This window comes from Pecten maximus, unplaced genomic scaffold (genome assembly GCF_902652985.1).
Source record: "Pecten maximus unplaced genomic scaffold, xPecMax1.1, whole genome shotgun sequence".
Classification (NCBI taxonomy): Eukaryota; Metazoa; Mollusca; class Bivalvia; order Pectinida; family Pectinidae; genus Pecten; species Pecten maximus.
In genome coordinates, this window is record NW_022983085.1 from 10865 (window position 1) to 38006 (window position 27142).

Sequence of the window (27142 nt, forward strand, 5' to 3'; positions counted from 1 at the left end):
AAGTTGAATCCATAATATCTACGTTGTTTAACTTCAACTGATAGCGTAATTGACATAATTGTACTTTAAATTCGTTTATCTTTATATTTTCTGTTTGGCCGTATTTTAGAAAGCATAAAATAATTCCACGCAGGCGTTCATCGACGTATTTTAACTTTCTGAATTTAAATAAATATCTTTTGTGCTCTTCAAACCCTGAATGCATTACCTTTAATATAGGAGAGAAAACGACTTTGTTTTTATCTTAAAACAAAAACCCCAATAAAGAACGTTCGTCAGAGGCACATTAAGTGTAAAAAAGATGAACAAATCTGCAAACTGAAAATGTTAGAACACGTGTATAATGAAAAGTATAGGAGTAGCCTCCCCTGTCAATGACAGCTGAATCCCTCTTCTCTCCCCCTCCCCTCCCTTATCTATCCCGCCCATACGAGCCAGGCGCGTAATTGTAACGTAATGTCAACATCGACAATATAACTATAATTTAACGTTTGAAAATTCAAAAACATGTACTTTTATTTTCATTATCTAAAAATGATTTAGTTTCTCATCACTTATTTAAATAATAAATCAATACTGTAAATTAATGTAAAGTTTTGGCGGTTTTCTTCTGCTTCCGGCGGTTTCATGTGTACAGTCGAACATTGTCTATATCGTGCACACAAGTGATCAGTCAGTTGAAATACTACAAACCAGTGTGAGAAGGTAATAAGTGAAAAAGTCTCCCAAGTATGTCGGATAAGCCATCGTTACTATCCGAGACTGACGGATCGAATTTTTCGGACGAATTTGAGGAAACACGTGATTTTTCTCATGATATTGTGATGGACAGTTTATCGGAAGATGAGAAGAGGCCCCCGATTAAACGTCGTTTTAAGGAAAGATTTAGAAATATAGAAGCGACTTACCTTAATCCATCATCGTCTTTTCGAACGGATTCAAGCAACTCAAACAGAAAATCGCAGTCTAAGAAAAACGACAGAGTAGATATAAACAATGAAACTCCAGCAGGCTCCTCATCGAGATCGACACATGTATATGTGCGCACTCCTGTTGGGCACCGGTCAAGCCGCTCGCCAGGGAGTGGACAAAGCAGCAGCAGGAAGGCAACGCCGGATCGGATTACGCCTGATGTAAGTGTACTAGTGTAAACATTACCGGTATACATGTACATTTGTACTATAAATAATTGAGTCTGAAGTAAATAAATGAACGACCTATGTTTGGTTTAACTTTAATTTTATACGTATAACTTTTAAAAACTAGATTTAATCAATAAAACCAGATAATATATCAATAGACCGAAACACGCTGATATTATCTAATCGATTAGTCATCTGCGTTAATTTCACCTTCAACCAGAAACCGTTAAACGTATTTAGAATACCATCCCATGTGTCCTCTTAAGGCTGAAATGATGGTGTTTTAGTGGCAGTAATATCATGTTGGTTTTATTTAATAATTGAGAACTTTTGTTACTTTTCCAGAGTAATATGATTGATCAACGGTTGGTGAAATTGGAAGCTGAAATAACAGCAATGAAGACGATTCAATTAGAAATCTTGAAAACACAAAAGGAGATATTGTCAAAGGTTTCAAATGTAGATGCTGCTAAGAAAATGAGCAAACAGAAAACCAACGTTAACATATCAAATTCGATTCGGGTATGTATGAATTAGAATATGCTGATGATGTCAATATACAGGTTTCCGTTTTCCAGCGAAGGCTTCTGTTATGTTTTCATTGCGAACGTTTTATGTTTTATGTTGTTTTTTTTTTAAAAAAAACATTCGAGGATACCATTCTCGTCACATGTCAAAAATATTAGCAAAGAAAACTAGTGTCTGGTCAAGGTACTTATTAGTATAACCATTAGACGGCTTCCGCTCTAATAAATGGACAAGTAGAAAATATGTACATTCAATGCTACAAATCATATTTTATCGTCTTTTTAGCCCACCATCTGATGATGGTGGGCTATTCAAATCGCCCTGCGCTCCGTGGTCCGTCGTCTGTCCGTCCGTCCGTCCCTCCGTCCCTCCGTCCGTCCGTCCCTCCGTCCGTAAACAATTCTTGTTATCGCTATTTCTCAGAAAGTACTGAAAGAATCTTTCTCAAATTTCATATGTAGGTTCCCCTTGGTGCCTAGTTATGCATATTGCATTTTGAGACCAATCGGAAAACAAAATGGCCGACAGGCAGCCATCTTGGATTTTGACAATTGAAGTTTGTTATCGCTATTTCTGAGAAAGTACTAAAAGGATCTTTCTCAAATTTCATATGTAGGTTCCCCTTGGTGCCTAGTTATGCATATTGCATTTTTAGACCAATCGGAAAACAAAATGGCCGACAGGCAGCCATCTTGGATTTTGACAATTGAAGTTTGTTATCTCTATTTTTGAGAAAGTACTGAAGGGATCTTTCTCAAATTTCATATGTAGGTTCCCCTTGGTGCCTAGTTATGCATATTGCGTTTTTAGACCAATCGGACAACAACATGGCCGACAGGCAGCCATCTTGGATTTTGACAATTGAAGTTTGTTATCGCTATTTTTGAGAAAGTACTGAAGGGATCTTTCTCAAATTTCATATGAAGGTTCCCCTTGGTGACTAGTTATGCGTATTGCGTTTTGAGACCAATCGGATAACAACATGGCCGACAGGCAGCCATCTTGGATTTTGACAATTGAAGTTTGTTATCTCAGTTTTTGAGAAAGTACTGAAGGGATCTTTCTCAAATTTCATATGTAGGTTCCCCTTGGTGCCTAGTTATGCATATTGCGATTTGAGACCAATCGGAAAACAACATGGCCGACAGGCAGCCATCTTGGATTTTGACAATTGATGTTTGTTATCACTATTTCTGAGAAAGTACTGAAGGGATCTTTCTCAAATTTCATATGTATGTTCCCCTTGGTGCCTAGTTATGCATATTGCGATTTGAAACTAATCGGAAAACAACATGGCCGACAGGCAGCCATCTTGGATTTTGACAATTGATGTTTGTTATCACTATTTCTGAGAAAGTACTGAATGGATCTTTCTCAAATTTCATATGAAGGTTCCCCTTGGTGCCTAGTTATGCATATTGCGTTTTTAGACCAATCGGATAACAACATGGCCGACAGGCAGCCATCTTGGATTTTGACAATTGAAGTTTGTTATCGCTATTTCTGAGAAAGTACTGAAGGGATCTTTCTGAAATTTCATATGTAGATTTCCCTTGGTGCCTAGTTATGCATATTGCGATTTGAGACCAATCTGAAAACAACATGGCCGACAGGCAGCCATCTTTGATTTTGACAATTGATGTTTGTTATCACTATTTCTGAGAAAGTACTGAATGGATCTTTCTGAAATTTCATATGTAGGTTTCCCTTGGTGCCTAGTTATGCATATTGCGTTTTGAGACCAATCCGAAAGCAACATGGCCGACAGGCAGCCATCTTGGATTTTGACAATTGAAGTTTGTTATCGCTATTTCTGAGAATGTACTGAAGGGATCTTTCTGAAATTTCATATGTAGATTTCCCTTGGTGCCTAGTTATGCATATTGCGATTTGAGACCAATCTGAAAACAACATGGCCGACAGGCAGCCATCTTGGATTTTGACAATTGATGTTTGTTATCACTATTTCTGAGAAAGTACTGAATGGATCTTTCTCAAATTTCATATGTAAGTTTCCCTTGGTGCCTAGTTATGCATATTGCGATTTGAGACCAATCTGAAAACAACATGGCCGACAGGCAGCCATCTTGGATTTTGACAATTGAAGTTTTTTATCACTATTTCTGAGAAAGTACTGAAGGGATCTTTCTGAAATTTCATATGTAGGTTTCCCTTGGTGCCTAGTTATGCATATTGCGTTTTGAGACCAATCAGAAAACAACATGGCCGACAGGCAGCCATCTTGGATTTTGACAATTGAAGTTTGTTATCACTATTTCTGAGAAAGTACTGAATGGATCTTTCTGAAATTTCATACGTAAGTTTCCCTTGGTGCCTAGTTATGCATATTGCATTTTGAAACCAATCTGAAAACAACATGGCCGACAGGCAGCCATCTTGGATTTTGACAATTGAAGTTTATTATCGCTATTTCTGAGAAAGTACTGAAGGGATCTTTCTGAAATTTCATATGTAAGTTTCCCTTGGTGCCTAGTTATGCATATTGCGTTTTGAAACCAATCTGAAAACAACATGGCCGACAGGCAGCCATCTTGGATTTTGACAATTGAAGTTTATTATCGCTATTTCTGAAAAAGTACTGAAGGGATCTTTCTCAAATTTCATATGGAGGTTCCCCTTAATGCCTCGTTATGCTTATTGCATTTTGAGATCAATTGGAAAACAATATGGCCGACAGACCGCCATCTTGGATTTTGACAATTGAAGTTTGTTATCTCTATTTCTCAAAGTACTGAATGGATCTTTCTCAAATTTCATAAGTAGGTTCCCCTTGGTCACTTGCATTGCATTTTTGGACCAGTCTGTCCGGAAAACAACCTGGCAAACAAACAGCCATTATCGTTAAATCTCAAATTTCTTATATAGCTAGGATTCCCTTGTTTGAAAAGTACTGGAGGGATGTCTAAATTTGCACAGATTAGTAAAATGAAGGGAAAAGTAGAGAAAAGATCAATCTGACATGGAACCTATGAAGATCATTCAATGGTGGGCGCCAAGATCCCTCTGGGATCTCTTGTTAATATATAATATTGTTTTCAGAGTGGAGTCAGAGATGCTTATAAGGATGGGAAAGAAAATGGACTTGATTGGACATTGTACAAAGAAGAGGAAGCTATGCGGTAAGTAGCTCCCTTGACGTATCACTTCTGTAAATGTATGTAATGTATTCGTCATTTCCCACTTGGGCAATAATATGATGCTAATTTCAAAACGAGGCTGATAACTCATTCTGTTGTTCAAGGCAGATATGTTATCAAAAACATTCAAAGCTGTATGTATCGTGATATTGAACTGAACATATTTCTGCTTGTAGCCCACATTATGATGTTAACAAGGAGATGACATCGCACATCAAAACATTTGTACTCGGCGTATACCCTGATACAGCTGATGCCGTTATACGAGGTATGTAATGTGTCCTTAATTAATAATCAAAAGAGCACACTTTATAGCACAAATGACCCGTTCTGACCTAAAATGCGTCCATGTATCGTAAGTCCTATAATTATGTAATAGTACTTTTGTGACGTTATAAGTATTTCATGACGTCATAATAAATATATGACGTTACCTTATTGCCTCGATAGACTATAGACTATAGACTATAGTAGTGTTTTATAATTACTAAAATTTCGTTATCAACCATATTTGCTTGAGATGATAGTATACCAAAAAGAAAAGATTCTTTATTTATAAAAATAGGAATGAGGAAAATGTCACAAAGTTTCAAATCGCTGTAGTAGTTCCTGCACTTCTGTGCATCCCCATAGACAATGGACAATAGTTTCTCTTTCCATGTTACAGAGTGTACATAAAGGACTAGGGTATATGTTTATTTTAAAAAGAAAAATGTTAGTTACTAGAATATGATGTAAAATTCTAACTTGAAACCATTGCAATTTAGAACCTTTCGTGATAGTAAATGGAAGATTAAGTATTTTAACCCATTTTTCATGATTAAACTCAAAGTAAAATTCTTCATTCCATTTTCTTACCCCATTTGGTGTTGAAGGTGCTGTAATGATGCAGTTATAAAAGTCTTTAGATCCCTTTTTAATCTTATAAAATATTTCTATGTTTGATGGTAAAAATGGTAAGTCTGGTTTCTCTGCCCTGCAGGTAGGGCGTAAGAATTGTACCTGCTGCCCCCATTGCATGATCGTAAGAGGCGACTAAATTTGGGATCTTATCTTTTCTCTTCTTTCTTAACAACTTTCTTCTTCCTAACGTCTCCTTTGACACTGCCTCACTTTTGGCCTTTAGTTGAGCGTTCGCCGCTGTGAGGAAGGCTTTGGGTTCTGTCCCCTGGTCGAGACATACCAGAGTCTTTAAAAATGGTAGTTGCTGCTCCTGCTTAGCGCTCAGTATACACGGAGTGGGACGACTGGTTCGCCCGTTGTCAGTATAATGTGACCGGGTGGGGTGTGCTGCTGGGTGTCTTCGGCAGTATGCTTCAGTGAGGTAGCACTATAAATCGGCAAAAGTTTCGGCCTATCACAAGGAGACTTAACACGAACATACCGCAGCCTCCCAAAACACATATACGCACTGAACACACGCATGCATGTCGCACGCACGGGAGGCCGTCTTTAAATGACCTTAGCTGTTAATAGGACGTTAAACAAAATAAACCAAACCAAACCAAACTGGTCTTTCTATCAGAAACTCAAATCTTCTAAGAAAATGCTTTACAGCTGTGACTAGACCATGATATTGTAGAAAATTTGTATTTATTCTATAGTTTTGACGGAATTCATTAAGGGAATAAAAAGTCATATCACAAATATTTTTGACAAGGTCATTTATAGTATAAACAGTGGCTTTAAACCAGTGTGGATAGAAAACAAATTTATTCCCTACTTGGATGTCATTGTTATACCAAAGTGGTGTTTTTGATATAGAATCTTGGCGTATCACCCTCATATAATTTGAGTTATTCAATCTAACCCAACATTTGAAGATTTCCTTCCAAAATTTATTTTTACAGTTAGAAACACATGTACTAATATATTCCTTGCCACAATTTTGTAATTTTTTTTATATCAACAGTCAACTTTAAAAGTACATTCCATTTCCCTGATGACTGAAAAACTCTCCTGACCCAACTTAGCTTAAGGAAATCGATAAATGCATGCAGATCAACCCTTTTCAAACCTCCATCTACATAATCTTGAATAACAACATCCTTTTTTATTTTATGAGTTTTACCACCCCACAAAAAGTTGAATAATATAGAATTCAGTTTAGTAATATATTTTTCAGGTGGACTTGGTAGGGTAATAAATAGATAATTAAATTGAGAGATTAGTAAGGATTTGATTATGTTAATTTTACCAAGAGGTGTAAAGTTCCTCCTACTCCATATATTGATTAGAGATTTAAGTTTCACCAACTTTTTGTCAAAATTCATTCTAGGGATTTCACCAATATCCACAGAAAAGTCTATTCCTAAAAAAGTGAATTTGTCTTTTCCCCAAATCAGATTCAGTTCGGGTAAAAAAGTTTCCTGAGTGTATTTTTTACTGCCAATCCATATTACCTGAGTTTTATTAGTATTAATATTAAGCCCTGAACTATTGGCAAAACTATTTAATTCAGTAATTGATTCTTTTAAAGACATCTCTGAACCATCTAGAATTAATCCGGTGTCATCTGCATATTGTACATTCAGAATATCTATATTTTGGAGTTGTATTCCCTTGATGTTTCTATTGTTTCTTATTCTTGCTGCTAAAACCTCAACACAAAGGATGAAGATATATGGGGCAATGGGATCCCCTTGACGACAACCACGCTGTATGCTAATTGATGAAGAAATATTACCAGCCTGATTAATTGAAGAAAAAACATTATTATGAAGAATATTTACCCAATTCCTTATATCTGTCCCAAAGTTAAAATATTATAATACGTTATTGATAAAACTCCATGAAACTGAATCGAATGCTTTTTCAAAATCTATCATAAGTAACATACCTGGGATGTTGAGATCCTCTGCATAGTGCATTATATCATATATTGTACGAATGTTTTCCCCAATGTAGCGCCCCGCTAAAAATCCTGTCTGATCTTCATTAATGAGCTTTCCTAAAACTGATTTTATTCGATGGGATATAATTCCAGAAGCTATTTTATAAGTGATATTTAGGAGTGAAATGGGTCTCCAGTTTTTCAAAAAATGACGTGACTTATCTCCCTTAGGTGATTGACAGTTGACCTACTGAAAAACTATAATTAATTGAACGAACAACAAAATCACCCAGGTAATACCAAAATACCTTAAAAAATTCAGCTGTAAAACCGTCAGATCCTGGACTCTTATTATTTTTCATATTTTTTAAAACATAGCCAGCTTCATTCAAAGATATTTTACCTTCCAAACCATTTGCATCATACTCGCTTAGCTTTGGAACACCACAGCCTTCAAGAAACACATCAAGATTAACATCATCAACTTCTCTAAATCTATATAATTCCTCATAAAATTATGATACAATTACATCTTGGAGCTTACCTTAGAAAAGCATCAATAGGTTTATATACATTTATCCAACGCATCCAACATGTGTACATTTATACAAGAAAAGGAAAGTAAGACAAGGGAAACAACTCTATTATTTGATACTGTAAGATTATATATGTATTATTAAGAGTATAATCCTGTAGTAATTTTCTTTCTTTCTTTTTAATTTGAAATAATGACTTATCTGATTCTCGTTATTTTGCGCAGTATTTTTATAGCGATATTTAGAGGTATTGCTTACCAAGACAGTGTAGCTATAGCCGTTGCTATCAACTAGCGTTCGATTTCCACGCTTGGAACCTTGGCTGACCTGGTAAGATGTTGGCAGATCTTCCGGTTCCACATCATAAAGAGTTGAAGTCTCCAGTGGCAAGGATTCCTCGTGTGTCGCTTAGGTAACCTGGAATGGCGTTGAGATGTTGAAGGATTCATCTGCTGGCTCCTCTGGATCTGGACGATTGCAGAGCGTACACGACCAGTCAAGCTGCACTAAACCCTTCGCCATGTTCCTGTAGTCATTCCTCGTTACGCCTAAAATATAAACGCAATTCTATACCTATAACATTTACTATTTTGCCGTAAACTACATGTATATCATTTTTTCTATTACTATCTTACCATAACGACATATATTTTCTCTATCTTTTCGTAATTCTATACCTATAACATTTACTATTTTGCCGTAAACTATAATTTTCTCTATCTTTCCGTATTTCTTATATATCTAAAATATTTACTATCTATATATTTTCTCTATCTTTTCGTAATTCTATACCTACATGTTTAACATTAACTGTTTTTGCCGTAAACTACATGTATATAATTTTCTCTATTGCTATCTTACCATAACAACATATATTTTCTCTATCTTTTCGTAATTATATACCTACATGTATAACGTTTACTATTTTCCCGTAAACTACATGTATATAATTTTCTCTATCTTTTCGTAATTCTATACCTATAACTACGTGTATATCATTTTCTCAGAGTGATTCAAGACACCTCACAGCTAGTATCAAATATACATCATCAATTACTCATATAAACATATACAAAAATATAAATATACAACAATGACAGCAAATACTTTACATGGGCCCGGAAAATTTATTTTGTTAATTTATTTCGGCATTTACGTACTTTCTTTCAATATAAGAAATGGTTTCTAAGAAAATGTCATAAAGCCTATGTTTTAACATTATAAAAAAAAATTCTATGTTTCCGTACTTTCTTTCAAGATAAGAAGTGGTATCTAAGAAATAGCCATAAAACCTTTGTTCTAAACATGTAAATTAACTTGTCAATATTTTTCACAACACTCACCTGAATTGCACGTCGTACGTAAAGAACACAACATCAATCAGCGCCGACAAAGAAAACATTGTTTGTATTAATGATACAATTGTTTTCACAATCATCATTAATAATTGATTAATTATGTATCAATTATCTACGGGTGTAGCTTCAATTTTAATTAAATTCATCATTTGAAATGTACCGACTAATGTAACGAAACAACTTTTTATATCTCCCGAAACGAGATGTTCACGAGAGCACATGCACTCGGCAGTTCACAAATACTGACAGTCATCGAAATAATGAGACAAAAGATTAAGTTTTAAGACCTGAATCGGTTGTGGAATTCAGTTTGACGGTCGCACTTCCTGGTACACCATCACTTCCACGAACTACGGACAGATGAAAGGTGTTAGCTGATGGTTTCGGTGTACTGGTGAGGGGAGTCTTGTTTACACTTGGATTTTTTGAGATCGTGGCTATATGGTCAGTGGGTTTGGCCGATAGCAGTGATTCCATCGGGAAAATAGAGTGTATCTGCGTTGAGGTGGTGATCATATGAATGCAATCGTGGATATCAGTGATTACTACAGTATCATCGCTGGTTTTATCTTTGAGAGACAGGACCTTTACAAGTAACCTAGCATCTCTGAAAAGTAAAGCTCGTTGGCTGGTTAGAGCTCATTAATGAAGATACTGGAGTTAAGTGCCTGATTGTCGTGAAGAGATTGAAGGGAAAATCTATGGATCTATATACCTTGTCTCTGGTTCTATAAGAATTCAATCTTACAGTTACATCATCAGGGCTTGAAGATGGTGAATGCTGTCAAATTCTTGGTCGTTGATTGAATCTGGCAATACGATGATACCTGGAAATATCATTAAGAGTAATATTAAGGCCAAGTTTTGTGTTAAACAGGTCAATCAACAGGTTGTCAGTGTCCTCATGTTGACCATTGATGCTATAAGGGGGGCCGCGGTGGCCGAGTGGTTAAGGTGTCCCGGCACTTTATCACTAGCCCTCCACCTCTGGGTTGCGAGTTCGAAACCTACGTGGGGCAGTTGCCAGGTACTGACCGCAGGTCGGTGGTTTTTCTCCGGGTACTCCGGCTTTCCTCCACCTCCAAAACCTGGCACGTCCTTAAATGACCATGGCTGTTAATAGGATGTTAAACAAAAACAAACCAAACAAACCAAAGGAATGCAAGATACTTTGGGACAGTTTCGCCTGCTGTATTGTTCCATGTCCTCGATCCTTCTATTGAGTTCATTAATCTGTGTGTGTAGTGGTTGGACTTCAATGGATTTGACAAATAACTCATTGGATAACACTTTGGTAACTAATTTGGCTAGTACACTACTATCATTAATGGACCCTATGGGGTCGAATATTTCTCCGACATGTTCATCGCCGGTTCGTTGATGTTGAGACAGTGCTAGGCTCCTCTCAACGAGTGGTGATAAATGGCACATCATCATAACCAGTAGAAGTCGCCAGTGGAGTAGCAAAAGGAGGTGTCTTAGGCCCGACACTGTTCCTCATCTATGTCAACGACATGCCAGAAAAAATAGATTGTTTGATTAAACTTTTTGCAGATGACACCAAACTATACTTTAACATAGCTGATAAAATGCAACTAAAATCTGTGAATGGACTGAAGAATGGAAAATGTCATTAAACTTGGATAGGAAACTCAACAGAAAATACTAGGTACGCAATACCGAGGAATGAGGGAAATGTCCAAATAAAATTTCCGGCCTGTCACAAAGAGACTTAACATGAACATACCGCAGCCTCCCAAAACACGCATACGCACTCACCACACGCATGTATGTCGCACGCACGGGAGGCCGTCCTTAAATGACCTTAGCTGTTAATAGGACGTTAAACAAAATAAACCAACCAAACCAAATAAAAATGTGACCAAAAAAAAGACCTAGGAGTGACATTTGACTCAAAACTAAAATTCAGTGAACATGTTAGTACAGTGTATTTCTGTGAAAAGTCAAACCAGATACTAGGTATCATCTTCAGAACATTTGTTTACATGGATATCTACATGTTCAAACAACTATACAAAACCACATCTTGAGTACTTTATATGTGATGTCATCTGGTTTAAGGAAGGCTTTGGGTTCTGTCCCCTGGCCGAGACATACCAGAGTCTTTAAAAATGGTAGTTGCTGTTCCTGTTTGGCGCTCAGCAAATTAGGAATGGGACGACTGGTTCGCCCGTTGTCAGTATAATGTGAACGGGTGGGGTGTGCTGCTGGATGTCTTCGGCAGTATGCTTCAGTGAGGTAGCACTATAAATCGGGAAAAGTTCTGGCCTATCACAAGGAGACTTTACACGTACATACCGCAGCCTTCCAAAACACACATACGCACTCACCACATGCATGCATATCGCATGCACGGGAGGCCGTCCTTAAATGACCTTAGCTGTTAACAGGACGTTAAACCAATAAAACCAAACCAAACTCTAATGCTAACCACAGACAAGATCTCAATTGAAAGACTAAAAACCTTAAGACTTTCAACATTAGAGTATAGAAGACTAAGGGCGGATCAAATTCAAGTTTATACAAAAACTCTTGAACGGAATCGACAATGTCAACTCAAAATATCTGGAAGTTTTACCAGAGGACACAGTGAAAAAATATACAAAAGGAATGTAAGACTGAATACTAGAAAACACAACTTCAGTAACAGAATAACAGGTGTCTGGAACAGCCTTTCCGAACATGTAGTATCTGCTGATAACATCAACATCTTCAAGAGTAGACTAAATAGTTTTTGGAAACACCACCCAAACAAATTTGATCCATCCTTCTACTAGCTCTAATTAAATAGCTTGAATAATTGATGATGGGATTTTCGTAGACCAGTTTTAGCCTAACCCCCTAGCTCAATTTCCAATTCTTTACCAGAGTTTTTACTTATATATTTTTATCCTCATAAATAACCCGTTAGTTTGTGAGGTTACCTCGTCACTACTGGAGATGTGAAAATACTATATATGAGTAACTAGCTGTAATACTGTAAATATGTAGCCTATTTTAACTCCTTGCACCCGGAACCGGAAGTTCGGGGACCAGTATCAAGAAAAAGAAATGAAGGCGACATAACAAGTCCCCCCTCCCTCCCCCACACCCAAGATTATCAATCGTCGCGGTAACGTAAGAAACGTAAGTACAAAATGCTCCCCTGGGATCTGAGAAAGACACTGACGGTTGCTAAAGGCCCAATAACCACAGATAATAATTTATGACGGCTATCTAAATTTCCAAACTATAATCAAATTATCATTGATTACATTATTGATGTGATTCCAAGAAAAGAAAAAATGCTGAGTTATGTACACATTATAGGTCAAATATCATCCCATATTCCTTCCCTTACTTAATCGCTGATACTACTGATAGTCTGATAATAAACAATAAGGTGTATTATTTAATGATAAATATACTGTAAGACTTACGTTTTGGAGACGTCTCTCGCAATGTTCTCTACAACAGGCATGATAATTTCTTGCATTCATATGAATATTTTGCCGATTTTTCTATCGAAATTCAAAAGCGCTAGTCTATTGCAGCTTCTACTTAGCCGTATCTAAGATGAAACAATCGATGACGTACCAATGCATATGACGTCATAGATCGAGTGAGAAAAGGAGCGCCCCTTGTGGATATTTCAGCAGTAATATCCCTTGTGAAACGTGCGTTTTATTTAAACAATTATTTATCAATGGTTATTGTTATTCATTAACTTACGCTGGAATTTCGTCAAATTGCTGGCATTAAATTATTTATATCTATCTGAGGCCCGTTATAATTTCGTTTGTTGGTTTTAGTTAAAACAGAGTTCAACTTTGTACAGTGCTTAGCCCTGATATCGTTTGAAGTTGCCCTTAAACTTTTTTTTCTGACATATTTCTCTTTATATTCAGGCAAAACATATAAACTTTAATTTGTACTAAATATTGTTTCATGATGACATTAGTGATGTTAACTTTATGTTGAATAATTCCATCTTATGCCTTAAAACTGTTTAGATTTTTACCTTAGAGTTGACAACAGTGATGATGCTGTAAACAAGGCAGGGGCGAATTCGGTTTTAGTTAACGATACCAATGTTCTATTACAAATACAAAATTGAATTACATTTCAGTGCATTACAGAAATCGACATTCGATGACATCCCGGGAGTTTTAAAGTTTAAGGTTTATCTGGTCCACAAAACCAGTCTTGTATATTTTTTCTCAATGTAGTTTCCTACATTGACCTTGTGCGTGAACCCGGGAATTCATGACATCTCGGTATTTAATCTGTCGTTGCTATTAAAGCGTTATGATCATTTAATCAAAGCTGTCACAATTAATATACCTGTATGGAAAAAGCATACAAATAATCAGTTTGACAACCATATAACTATTTGTTTATTTTATTTGTCTGTCTCCTAGTGCAAACCACCAAACCCGTGACATAGACCACGTACCTAGGCGATCGTGGTTCGATTCACCGATCGGACATTACCTTTTCTTGTCGTCAAGGTCTTCTATAGGCGTTCGGCTTTCTGACTCATCACAAATTGTGTTTCCGGTTCCGGTTGGTTTTGGCAGCAGTCTGAGCAGAATTTAATGTTCCATGTTATTCTATCTGTTAAGTGATGATTTGAACTGGCTGACACCACTTCCTCCGACCAACTATTCCGATGGTTAATTATTCTCTGAGAGAATGAGTTTTCTGATATCTAATCTACAGTGTTCTTAAATAATGTTTGAGTGAGCCCTGGTTGTGTCTTCCTCTCGCTTTTTAAACAGTTTATCTTTTTCACATTTATCCAGACATGAATAGTTACGAGGTCGTTTGCCAGGCTATATATGGTTCCTATATAGATAATTATCTAGTTTGATTTCGAGGTATAACTTTTCACCACTGTCTCGTTTTGAAAAAGCTTGGTGGTGTTAAGAGGGGGGGGGGGGGGGGGGGGGACAAAACCCGGAATACACTCAGGCGTGAAGAGATTTTTCATAATATTTTGTATTTACTAGGTCATATCTCACTTATTACTAAATGGATTTTTGTTCGGACACCAGCAGTAAAAGGCAAAAAATTGTATAATTAAAGTTATATTTAACAGTATGAAAAATTAGAAGTGAAAGTGGTGGCCGGAATGAACCCATATAAAGTTAAAAAGTCGATATTTACAAGCTAGCTGTGGATCAGTGAGGATGCTGAAAGGGTCTGCACGCAGTGTTTGGGTAGAAGTTTGAAATCGGGCTCTACATTTGTAGATAACATTCGCTTTTTCTCTACATTAGTGGTGGCCATCAGTTTTTGTAGTCACTGAACTGTCCGTGGAAGGTTTCCTGTATGAAGATAAAACTTTTGAGGATTGCCTCGAGGAAAATGCTGATTGTGGCCAGTTTTCCTCCCCGCAGGATTCTCTTCTCCTATGTGGTGAGCTTGGCCTTGACATTCTCACTGGACTTTTTTTTTTTCTTAGCTGAAACACCTTAAATCGTTCATATTCCTTAAGGGTCCTCTCTCTCTTCATTCCAGCGATTCTGTCATAACAAAGGCTTACCTTGTGCATTGATGCAGACGCATATAAATATAAACATGATTATCAGTTTTCATTACATTATTAATCATTGTTTGTTTTGTTTGCACTATTATTAACAACAACAAAAACTTACTTTTTCACTGTGGCACGTGCAGTCTTCTCTACTTCCGAGATTATTATTTCCTCCATAATAAATCGTCAAATATTCTCTGTAAATTATAGGAGTGTGCTAAAATGGAGGTCAGGCTGTTCCGTAACTAAGCCGCAACAGCGAGTGACGTCATAACAACCATGACGTCACAATACCATAACATAGTTGCAGTCTGGATGAGTACGTGTTTGGAGATTTGGGAGGTTCTATGTTCATGTTTGATTCATTGTAATAGATCGAAACTGACCCCGACTGAGTGCTTTTCCATCTTGCGAAAAAAATTGTACTTTCTCACAATTCCATAATGTGTGTTCCAATGTTTCAATTTCAGTTTTGCAATTATTACACAAGAGGCCCAGAGGGCCTGTATCACTCACCTGGATTCCGTGAGATATGAAACAAGAATGAGGATAAGTATATTTGTCACTGGTATTGCTATGTCAGTATATCATAGGCATTTGATATGGGTACGTGAGGTTTTTATGCCAAAAAATGCATTAATCCATGGAATGAAATTGACTTTTGGTGCAACCCCTAGGGATGCTACCACACAAATGTGAGTGATATCCATTATTTAGTTTCAGAAAAGAAGTTGTTTAAACCAATTAACACCTTTCGACCAGGCCTTCTGCACCCAACGGGTCAGTTCCTTGACGCTACCAGTCAAATATAAGCTGTTTCAGAGACGTTTTGTTCATATCAATTTAGCCAAATTGACCCCTTTTGGCCCCACCCTTCAGCCTCCTGGGAGGGGGGCAACCCCAAAATTTGTACAATGTTGAATCTCCACCCCATGACCATGCTACCATACAAATGTGAGTGATATTCAAAGCTTAGATTCAGAGAAGAAGTTGTTTATATCAATTCTGCCAAAATGACCCCTTTTGGCCCCGCCTCTTAGCTCCCCGGGGGTCAGCTCTGTCATTTATACAGTTTTGAATCCCTACCCCGGGGGTTGTACCGGGCAAATATGAGCGATATCCATAGCTTAGTTTCAGAGAAGATGTTGTTTATATCAATTTAGCTAAATTGACCCCTTTTGGCCCCGCCCCTCAGAGGGTCAGCCCCATCATTTGTACAATTTTGAGTACCAACCCCATAGTGATGCTACCAGGTAATTAGGAGCAATATCCATTGCTTGGTTTCAGAGAAGAAGTTGTTTATATTAATAGAGCCATATTGGCTCCACCCCTCAGACCCGCCATTTGTACAATTTTGAGTCCCCACCCCATAAGAATGCTTTTGACCAAATTTGGTAAAATTCCTAACTGCAGTTATGAAGAAGAAGTCAATTGTTGACGGACGGACGCCACGGTATGGCATAAGCTCACATTGGTCCTTCGGACCAGGTGAGCCAACAAGTGGAACCTGCTTGTGAAGTTTTAGAAACATCCCTTGAGCACTTTACAAGAAATTGCAATAACAAACTTCATTTCTTAAAATCCAAGATGGCCACCTGCCAGCCATTTTGTTTTTCTGATCATAAATCTAAATTCAATTTGTATTACTAGGGATCAAGAGAACCTACACATGAAATTTGAAATGGACACAGGACAATTTGAATAGCCCCTATCTGATGAAAGCGGCCTATTGATAGAAGTATTTTTTCATCGTCTGTGCACACACTGTGTCTTATCTCTTGACTTTTGCTATAAACCATTTCTAAGAGACAATGTCGTCAGCTGAAAACATTTCACTCAAGATTAATTTTGCACATTTACAGCTGTCACAGGTAGTCTTGGCCATGGAAAATTAGATATATTGAGATTCACGGACAATATTAAGATTCTGACAATATTGAGATGTCTTCTACATTCATCTTTCTTGTTAAACTTTTCAGTACAGTCATTTAGCAAAACCCAATGACAATCTGATTAAAACCAGGCCTCAGTTTCATTAATATATTTTGTAAGTTTCAGAAATTCCTCAACTTAGAATTAATCTATCTTTGGAAAGCATTATAGAATTTAAGGAAAATAATCATAAGGAAAAAATTAAAGAAATTCCTTAAGTTCTGTATTGTTCCCCTACTGGAAATTTTAAGTAAAGGACGATCAAGGAAACTAACACAAGATTTAAAAAAAAAAATTAAATTCCACTCCGATACCCTACATTCATTCGAGAGTCTGGAGTATCAAAGTGGAATTAAAAATCTGGTTTTAATAAGATTTCCAACTGAAAGAAGAACAGGAGATTTCTAACAAATGATGACGTGTATTTATTCAGTTCTACAAATTCTCAGCATCTTTCTTTCCGTGATGAAAACTATTAACATATGATAATACACACATACTTTGTACTGACTACAAAACAGAACGCTCTCTTTCCATACAAATGTTTGTTCCGTCTCACGGAGGTAATCATACAACAAATCTTCTAACATCAAATTCTATAATTCCCCTTCTCACACTCTCCTACTCTAACAACACAGTTTTAAAGGGAAAACAAAACAGTAGATAGTCGCCTATCTGAACACAATTTGTTTGACCTTTCAATTATCTGACCTACAGCCATGTCCTTGCTTTGTAACATGTTGTTATACAACACATACAGTAATTGTATATTTTTTTTGTGGTAACATAATTTTAGTGGTTTTTGCACTGGAAGAATACCAAAATATTATGATAGTGCTAATTGTAGTTTCTCTTCATTTTTTTCTATGGCAATCATTATTGGTGTGCTGACTGATGATACTGCTGATCCGTTTTAATTTGGATTTAAATTAAAATATGCTAAAATATATATGCTTACATTTGTGGATATCTGCATAACAACAAAATTGACGTGTCCCTAAAGTGGTTCAGATATGCGACCTTCTACTTCACATCTACATTACAAACCACCTAGATATGTGTATAAGGCAAAATTAAAGCAGTACATGAAATACATCTAAAGTTATAGTCATACATAAAACAACAAGATTAAACAAAGATAATATAGGATCATATGTTAACACGAAGGGAGAGGAAGAAAGATCGGACATCGGCCAAGACCTGCTTCCACATTTGCATGTCAACGACAGCTCACACTTTGTTTAAATTTAAAATGTAGACAAGTTCAGTGAAATTTAACAATAAAGATTGGATTTAACAGTTCTATAAACAAGATTTGGTAGCTGTAAAAATTACATTTGTATCCATTAAGATTTGTTTGAAGGTTTGTGGAATATCAAACAGGCCGAGCATTGTCCATGTATCACTAACAAGGTTTTCTCCCAGAGAAAATATCTGGCTTAATATCTAACCCTGCTCCAGATCATAACATAAGATCCATTTGGTAAGTAGTACAGATTTTAAAACATAATTACCTATGCCGAGCCTTTACTTCAGTTGTTTTCAGTGCTAGGCATAAGCTCTCTCATTTAAAACTGTGTGCTCCCCTCACCTGCAAATTATGTGACCACTTTTGTGTATGTGAAATTCACAAAGACTCGTATTGTCTCCCAAATTGATTTCATTTCATAATTCCTTTTTTATCAGAAACATGACGCCAGCTTTTATCATTCATATTAATTAAATAAGAGAAAAAACCTTTCCCAACACATCACAAATAAACCAAGAGAAATATTAACACAGTCCATTGTATTTGTACTTATATACTTATATACTTATATAACTTATATACTTATATAACTTATATACTTATATACTTATATACTTATTGCACTGGGTAAATCATAATAAATAAAATATTTCAGATAACATTTCAAATCTGTTGTTTTGGTGATATTCTTTTTTTCTCTCACAAATACACAGCCATTTATTTTCAGACAGCAGTAAATGAAATTGATGTGTGAAATTTGTGTTCAAGTATGAGGTGAAATTTAATTGATGGGGAAAGACTTCAAATTAATCTAAAATATGTCAAATATGACAAATATAAATCACAAACCTCTGAAACTGTAGGGTTCTTTTTCTTCCTTTTTTACCTAAACGATGTTATTGTATAGGATAAAATCTCTACTGTAGAGAACACCATATACCCTAGCTTAACAACTCATTTCCTGATGACATTGGGGCTAAAATGTTAAAAGGCAGTATTCAACAGAAACCTGTTTTCACCAACAGCCATACAACACTAGTCTACTGCTATCTAAACAAAAATCATCAGTAATCAATGTTAACGATCCTACAAATCAATACCTATCAACATTCATAACTTAACTTGACTTGATCATTTATCACATGGCAAATGTTATAGACATCTGAGTATCACTTTAACATTTTATTGTAAGACAATTGATATGAAATAGCCTTGACATCAGTTTGACTTTAAATTTGCTTTAAATAATGGTTAGAGAAAACAGAAATAAACAATATATTCACATAAATTGGGTTTGTGAAATATCATAAAAAGAGATTTAAAATGTTTTTATTTCATACGAGATTAAAGAAATTAAAAATCTTGAAGCCTTGTTTCTAGCTCAACATATAATCATTTAACAGCTTATGAATAGTGAATTTCATATCTATCAGGACAAACCACACTTGTTGTTGAAGCTTATCTGACAGTAAAATAGAACCACTGGGTCCTTATTTCTTATACAAACAACTTGTATTGGGACTGCAAAAATGAAAAGTCCTGTTAACAGTTCCATATATAACACAACCGCCCTATTCTTCACAAACCTCCCACACAAGACAAGGTTGTTGCCTACAGCCAATAGTCTAATGTAAGATCCCAGAAGCCTTGCTGTTTGTTTATAGAAGTAAGACAATCCCCTTTATAGCTAAAACCCTGCTGAATTCACATAGAAACCAAAATGACTTATTGATTCAATAAATTAAAAATTTTCTGACAAACATTTTCAGATCAGCTTCATATGTATTCTGTATTGCCCTGCTATATTCATGTGGAAAGTTCAATGATCCACTAGGTTGACAGACCATACAGCCTACAACCCTCTCACAGCTACAAAGGTGATGTATCTCACACTCAATACATCAGTTTTTGAAGAAAATTTCCATCCAAAACTGTCAACAAAATGCTGCATGGTGATTTAGGGCAACATTTCCCACTGAATCATCTATTTTATCATTCAGTTAATCATCTATTAAATCATTCAGTTATGAGTATCTTTTCATCAGTATACATTAACATCAGGCCTGATGGTTAAGAGGTTGTGGTTTAACGCAGTGATGTTTTGGTGCGACATTATTGGTGTTTCCTGATGTTGCCCGTGGATGTTATTGGTGTTTCCTGATATTTGCAGCGGATGTTATCAGTGTTTCCTGATGTTGCCCGCGGATGTTTAACCAATGTTTCAGATGTCACTCTGTTGCATGTAGGCGTCCAGTTCATTATCAAGGTAGTTCTTGGTCTTGGACATGTAGACGTCCAACTGATTGTCTAAGTCTTCCTTGCTGACTTGCGTCTGTACACCCCCGCGACCTCTGCCTCTCTGACCTCCACGGCCACGTCCCCTCTGGAATCGGCCACGCCCCCTTCCCATGGGGCTTTGTCCTGAGCCACGGTTACCTCCCTGGCCTCTGCCCCTGTAGAAAAAGAACAGATTAATTCTGTTAAATTTAATGTTACAACTGGATAATGTTGGAAGGTTTTGATAAGCCTGAATATCATAGACATTATATATGCAGTGATATTTACAGAATGGACGTCTATTATAATGTGTTATGTTCCACAATCGACCTGATAATTATAAGAACTACAGCAAATTGCATATCCACTATTTTCAAGTGAACTAAAAGGAGGCTCGGGTCAGAAAGAGAATATAACGTATTATAAAACAAATTGGGGGCTATAAATAAACTGAGGTTTTTTTTGATAACAGGATACATTAGTTTAGACCCTTGAAGCGAAATGATGATAAACATTTGTTGCAAGACTGGGACATTTCTCCATATTTTATGTGAAAATACTGATTTTTTTCCCAGAATGTACTTAATAATTTCAGGAAAATCTCTCAGTCTTGTAAATCCTGAAAATCTCCATAACATTTATATTAACTCCCAAAACTTCATACAGTGTTTTTATCTTTTGAAACTATGGTACAATTAACGTAGCATGGGCAATTACCCATATTGTACCAGGTACTATGGGCAATCACCTATACTGTAGCGGGTACTATGGGCAATTCCCTGTACCGTACCAGGTACTATGGGCAATTCCCTGTACTGTACCGGGTACTATGGGCAATTCCCTGTACTGTACCGGGTACTATGGGCAATCACCTATATTGTACCGGGTACTACAGGCAATCACCTATACTGTAGCGGGTACTATGGGTAATTCCCTGTACTGTACCGGGTACTATGGGCAATTACCTGTACTGTACCGGGTACTATGGGCAATTCCCTGTACTGTACCGGGTACTATGGGCAATCACCTATATTGTACCGGGTACTACAGGCAATCACCTATACTGTACCAGGTACTATGGGTAATTACCTATACTGTACTACCAGATACTATGGGCAATTCCCTATACTGTTTATGTAAATTTTCAAAATCTAAACTATTGTTTGACATATGATGCTGTGGTACCGGTAGATCAATCAGTACTTCATTTCAAATGTCAGCCAGTAAATTTTTCTTTCAACTATACTCTAGATTATCCTGGTTAATGAATTAATAATTTGATTGATATAATTGGCAATTTACTATCTGATCGGTGGTTTGCTTTTGAAATCCAATCAAATACTTCTGTACTATGCACTAGTCAATGGTTAATGTGTACCTATATATATACAATTAAGTTTCCATCACAAGATGTTCAAGCCAAGTCTTATTATGCACAGTACAACACTAGACTTCAATAGTCAAGGCAATACCTCAAATGTTATTCACACTTGGGGAATGACACAAATGCAACAACTTCTAAAGACTGAATACTAAATGCATTCAATACTCGTAACAGGGATGAGATCAGCAGTGTAAAAGCGTTAGAAATAGCAATTTTAAAAATATTTTCTGCCGGATTTTTTTAAGGTTAACATTACAACAAACACACAGGAAAAGTCTTGTACTAATAACATCTCAAGCTTTAATCAGCAGCATCCTCTGGGCGACATAACCAGTAAAAGGTTTGGTGGAAGCCTCATGCTTATCTAAGAGGGACTACCATCATCTCATCAAACAACTACAGGGAAGGTACAAAACTACATGCTATAGGGACGGTCATCAACACTTGACAGCGATTTTGCCAGGTATACCACTCCTAAAATTAGGGAAACATTGTTGGCATTTTACAGAATCATTGTCAGTTTGGAGCCTTCATGTTAGCCACTTTTTAAGGGAAAATACACGGCCAATTTTCAATTGGGGATTGGGCCTTATACCGAGTCCTACTGACACCTGGCAAAAACCCTGCTTATAAATTCCTTTAAATATATCTTACATGTACCCTCGGTTGTCACCCCACCTGCTTCTCCAGTTGTCTCCCCTAGACAGAACAAGGAGGACGCTGTAGTTTTCCTATTCTTATGAAGGCACGACGACTGGATATAATCAATATACTGGGACGACGATTTATTAGATATAATTTTGATAATACTGGGACGACGATTGGATATAATTGATTATGCTGGGACGACCATTGGATATATTCAATTATGCTGGGACGACGACTGGATATAATTAACTAATCAACTGAGAACTGATACAATAATCTTTTGTTTCGTAACCATTAGTAAGGTAGACTTCATATTTTCACCAATTTAATTTAACAAAAGTCACATGGAATACATAATGAAGGCGTTGATTGCTAATAACTTTATTCCTTTGAAAACCCTAAGTAACTCACATTTTTCAAGTTATAAATCATATGACAGCAACTGGGAGATTATTCATTCTATAGGAAATTTAAACAGTCATCCAATTATGGATTTGACAATGACTACATCAATTTTAGAAAGGTGCATATGTCCATGTTTGTCTAAATATGAGAGTGCGGAACTGATTCTGAGCTCCTCAGTACCAATGGACAACCTCAGAAAATCTATTTATTGAACAATGACATTGACCAAACACTTATTGGCCCCAAGGGATTTTTATCTGTGTTTTTGCTGAAAAACTCAGTAAAAATTCACTGCATGGGCTACATTATACAGGAAAACCCCGTGTACACTTCCTCCATCACCCTGAAATTCCCCCCAAACATGAATGACTCAGAATTATCCCTAATGCCCCTCTGATATACTGATAATGTTGTAAATCAATTTTTTGTCTGTCGCCTGACTACCACCGGGCTACATAACCAGACAGTAAGAGTCGGACAGCTTTATCTAGCATCACCTGATATGACAAGCAGTTTACTGTAGTCACAGTACGGATGCTAACCGACCCCTAAAATCTCTTCATCCTTTGTATTATCCAGGAGTCAGGACACAGGAAACTACCCGATTAATATGCATAAACTGGAACCATCTATTGATATATAGATTTAGTGACTTCTACCTCTAACCCTAATACATAAAACATATACCCCAATAATATCCTCAAAATATAGTAATACAGTGAAATCTATACAGACTGTTCAATCCGGATCACTGTCTATAATAATCAAATAATTTAGTCCCAAAACATTCCATCTTTATCTACAGCAGTTTAACCTAATCTAGACTCTTGACTATTCTGTAATCCAGCCATATTTCAAGGCCTGGTTCCTTCGTTACACCAGTTAATCTATTCCCTGTACACTAATGTCAGCTTTGTTCTGGTCCAGTGTACATGTGTAGCAGTGGCTGTGTGGGCTAGTGTTTGTACAGTGCCGATACAGGTAAATTATCAACCAACCCTGTGTTGTGGCTGTCAAGGTAGACAAGGTCGGCCTAACACCAGAGCTCTGTTCTTGTATAATCAATAATGCTGCCTCGTTAATCCAAACACATTACAATGTATATATAATTGTGTCAGATATAAAAACAAATTGCTTAAATATCCAAGTTAGACTTCCTCTCAAGGGCCCTATGATTGCTGAATACCCGTATGAGGAAATAGAGGATGATGATATCTTGCTATGTTTGTAATAACTCAATCGCTACCGATATAAAAGTTTAACTTAAAATTGAGAGTATTTCTTCTGAATGGGAAATTACAATTTTTGACAATATCCAACTACTTTATCCTTGTACTGGTGCAGGTTAGGAGTCAGAAGTCGAATAGGAAAATGAAAATGAGATGAGCTTGACTACAGAGACGTATGTGCGACATTATTGATCTCATTGCCTTTTTTTTTTTTAAATTCGGTTGTCTACCTCATTTCACAGAAAGGGCAATGTTACAAAGAAAAACCCCATGTTCACTTCCTCCATCACCCTGAAATTCCCCCCAAACATGAATGGCTCAGAATTATCCCTAATGCCCTTTCTGTTATACTGATAATGTTGTAAATCAATTTTTTGTCTGTCGCCTGACTACCACCGGGCTACATAACCAGACAGTAAGAGTCGGACAGCTTTATCTAGCATCACCTGATATGACAAGCAGTTTACTGTAGTCACAGTACGGATGCTAACCGACCCCCAAAATCTCTTCATCCTTTGTATTATCCAGGTGTCAGGACACGGGAAACTACCTGATTAATATGCATAAACTGGAACCATCTATTGATATATAGATTTAGTGACTTCAACATCTAACCCTAATACATATACCCCAATAATATCCTCAAAATATATCAATACAGTGAAATCTATATAAACAGGACTGTTCAATCCGGATCTCTGTCTATTTCAGTCAAATAATTTAGTCCCAAAAGATTCCATCTTTATCTACAGCAGTTTAACTCTGTCTGATCTAGATTCGACTATTCTGTAATCCCGCCATATTTCAAGGCCTGGTTCCTTTGTTACACCAGTTAATCTATTCCGTGTACGCTAATGTCAGCTCTGTTCTGGTCCAGTGTACATGTGTAGCAATGGCTATGTGGGCTCAGCAGAAGTTTGTACAGAGCTGATACAGGTAAATTATCAATTGACCCTGTGTTGTGGCTGTCAAGGTAGACAAGGTCAGCCTAACACCAGAGCTCTGTTCATGTATAATAAATAATGCTGCCTCGTTAATCTAAACACATTACAATGTATATATGTGTGTCAGATACAAAAACAAATTGCTTAAATATCCAAGTTAGACTTCCTCTCAAGGGTCCTATGACTGCCGAATTCCCAGATGAGGAAATAGAGGATAATGTATAGAGTATGATGATATCTTGTAATGTTATTAATAATTCAATCGCTACTGATATAAAAGTTCAACTTAGAATTTAGAGTATTCTTCTGAATGAGAAATTACAATTCTTGACAATGTCCAGCCAATTTATCCTTGTTCTGATGCAGGTGAGGAGTCAGATGTCGAAAAGGAAAATGAAAATGAGACAAGCTGGACAAAAGCTGGACTACAGAGACGTATGTACGACATTACTGAACTCATCACCAAAATAAAAAAAAAAGTCATTTGTCTACCTATTTCACAGAAAGGACTATGTTACAAAGGAAGATACCATATACACTTCCTCAAACACCCTATAATTCCTCTAAAACATGAATGGCTCAGAATTATCTCTGTTGGATCTTCTGATATACAGATGTTGTAAATCAATTTTTTGTCTGTCGCCTGACTACCACCGGGCTACATAACCAGACAGTAAGAGTCGTACAGCTTTATCTAGCATCACCTGATATGACAAGCAGTTTACTGTAGTCACAGTACGGATGCTAACCGACCCCTAAAATCACTCCCCTTCATCCCTCGTATTCTCCAGGTGTCTGGACACAAGAAACTACACTAATTTGCATAAATTGGAACCATCTATTGATATATAGATTTAGTGACTTCAACATCTAACCCCAATACATAATACATATACTACAGTAACCTTCTTAAAATAACTTAATAGCTGGTATATCATATCAACAGCTATATGTACAAATGGAGAGAATATTTCCTCTGTGTGGTATGGTGGTGATGGTGGGGTGATTCTGTGTACAGACATAGAGAATATTTCCTCTGTGTGGTATGGTGGTGATGGTGGGGTGATTCTGTGTACAGACATAGAGAATATTTCCTCTGTATGGTATGGTGGTGGTGGTGGGGGGTGATTCTGTGTACAGACAGAGAATATTTCCTCTGTGTGGTATGGTGGTGGTGGTGGGGTGATTCTGTGTACAGACGTAGAGAATATTTCCTCTGTGTGGTATGGTGGTGGTGGTGGGGTGATTGCAATGATGCAGAATGACCTAACAAGAACTATATAGAAGAAAATATTTTTTGGAGTTTCTCTTCTGATCAACAACATAAGACGACATCAAAAGAGGAAACTGACTTGGGTTATAATCCTGGGTTGTCTCCCCTGACCATATATATATGTATTAACTGGTACAACAAGATACCGCTATCCTTTGGAAGCCTCTTACCTGAATCCCCTGCCTCTGCCCCCTCGGAACCCTCCTGTGGAAATCTCCTGGTTCTGGTTCTGGTTCTGGAAGTTTCCCCTTCCTCCGCGACCTGTGAACAATGTTAAGTGTCTTTTGGGGGCGAAACAGAGCTTCAATAAATTATCTCTCTCAAGATTCTGGGTTTCCACTCATTAATTTTTTATTATTTGCGTAAGGAAACTCGTTTATGGAATTAACTTAGTTCTGGAGTCTGGTGGAAGTTTAACAGTGAAAGTTTTTACACAGTAACACATCACTACATTACACCAGTCTAACTGCATACTTGGTAGAAATTGTAGCCATGTTATACTTAGAATATTGGCTACCCAAGAAAATCTCATATGAAGTTCAATTTTCTTTCATTTGACAAAAGAATTAGTTATAGAACAGTAATTTCTTTTTCCAAATATATCCATTAAAATTCAACAGAGATGAAAATGGACTAAGGGCAAAAAGGCTGAAAATTAGATTACTTAATCTTTTCAATGGGAAAAATTACAAGTTTACATTACACTG

General features: G+C 36.7%; 1 protein-coding gene and 1 long non-coding RNA gene across 2 annotated transcripts; one reads left to right on the forward strand and one right to left on the reverse strand.

Annotated features, from left to right (window-relative positions):
- Positions 1–604: 604 nt before the first annotated feature.
- Positions 605–11192, forward strand: LOC117321425. Its single transcript, XM_033875845.1, has 5 exons — positions 605–1133; positions 1488–1664; positions 4731–4810; positions 5005–5096; positions 11110–11192. Exons 1-5 carry the CDS (start codon positions 732–734, stop codon positions 11190–11192), a joined length of 834 nt encoding a protein of 277 aa, XP_033731736.1. The 5' UTR covers positions 605–731.
- Positions 11193–17431: 6239 nt separating this feature from the next.
- Positions 17432–27070, reverse strand: LOC117321424. The gene is made up of 3 exons (XR_004531363.1): positions 26606–27070; positions 18891–20728; positions 17432–18848 (listed from the first exon to the last, which is right to left on the reverse strand). It is a non-coding gene; the product is annotated as an uncharacterized LOC117321424 (long non-coding RNA).
- Positions 27071–27142: the final 72 nt, after the last annotated feature.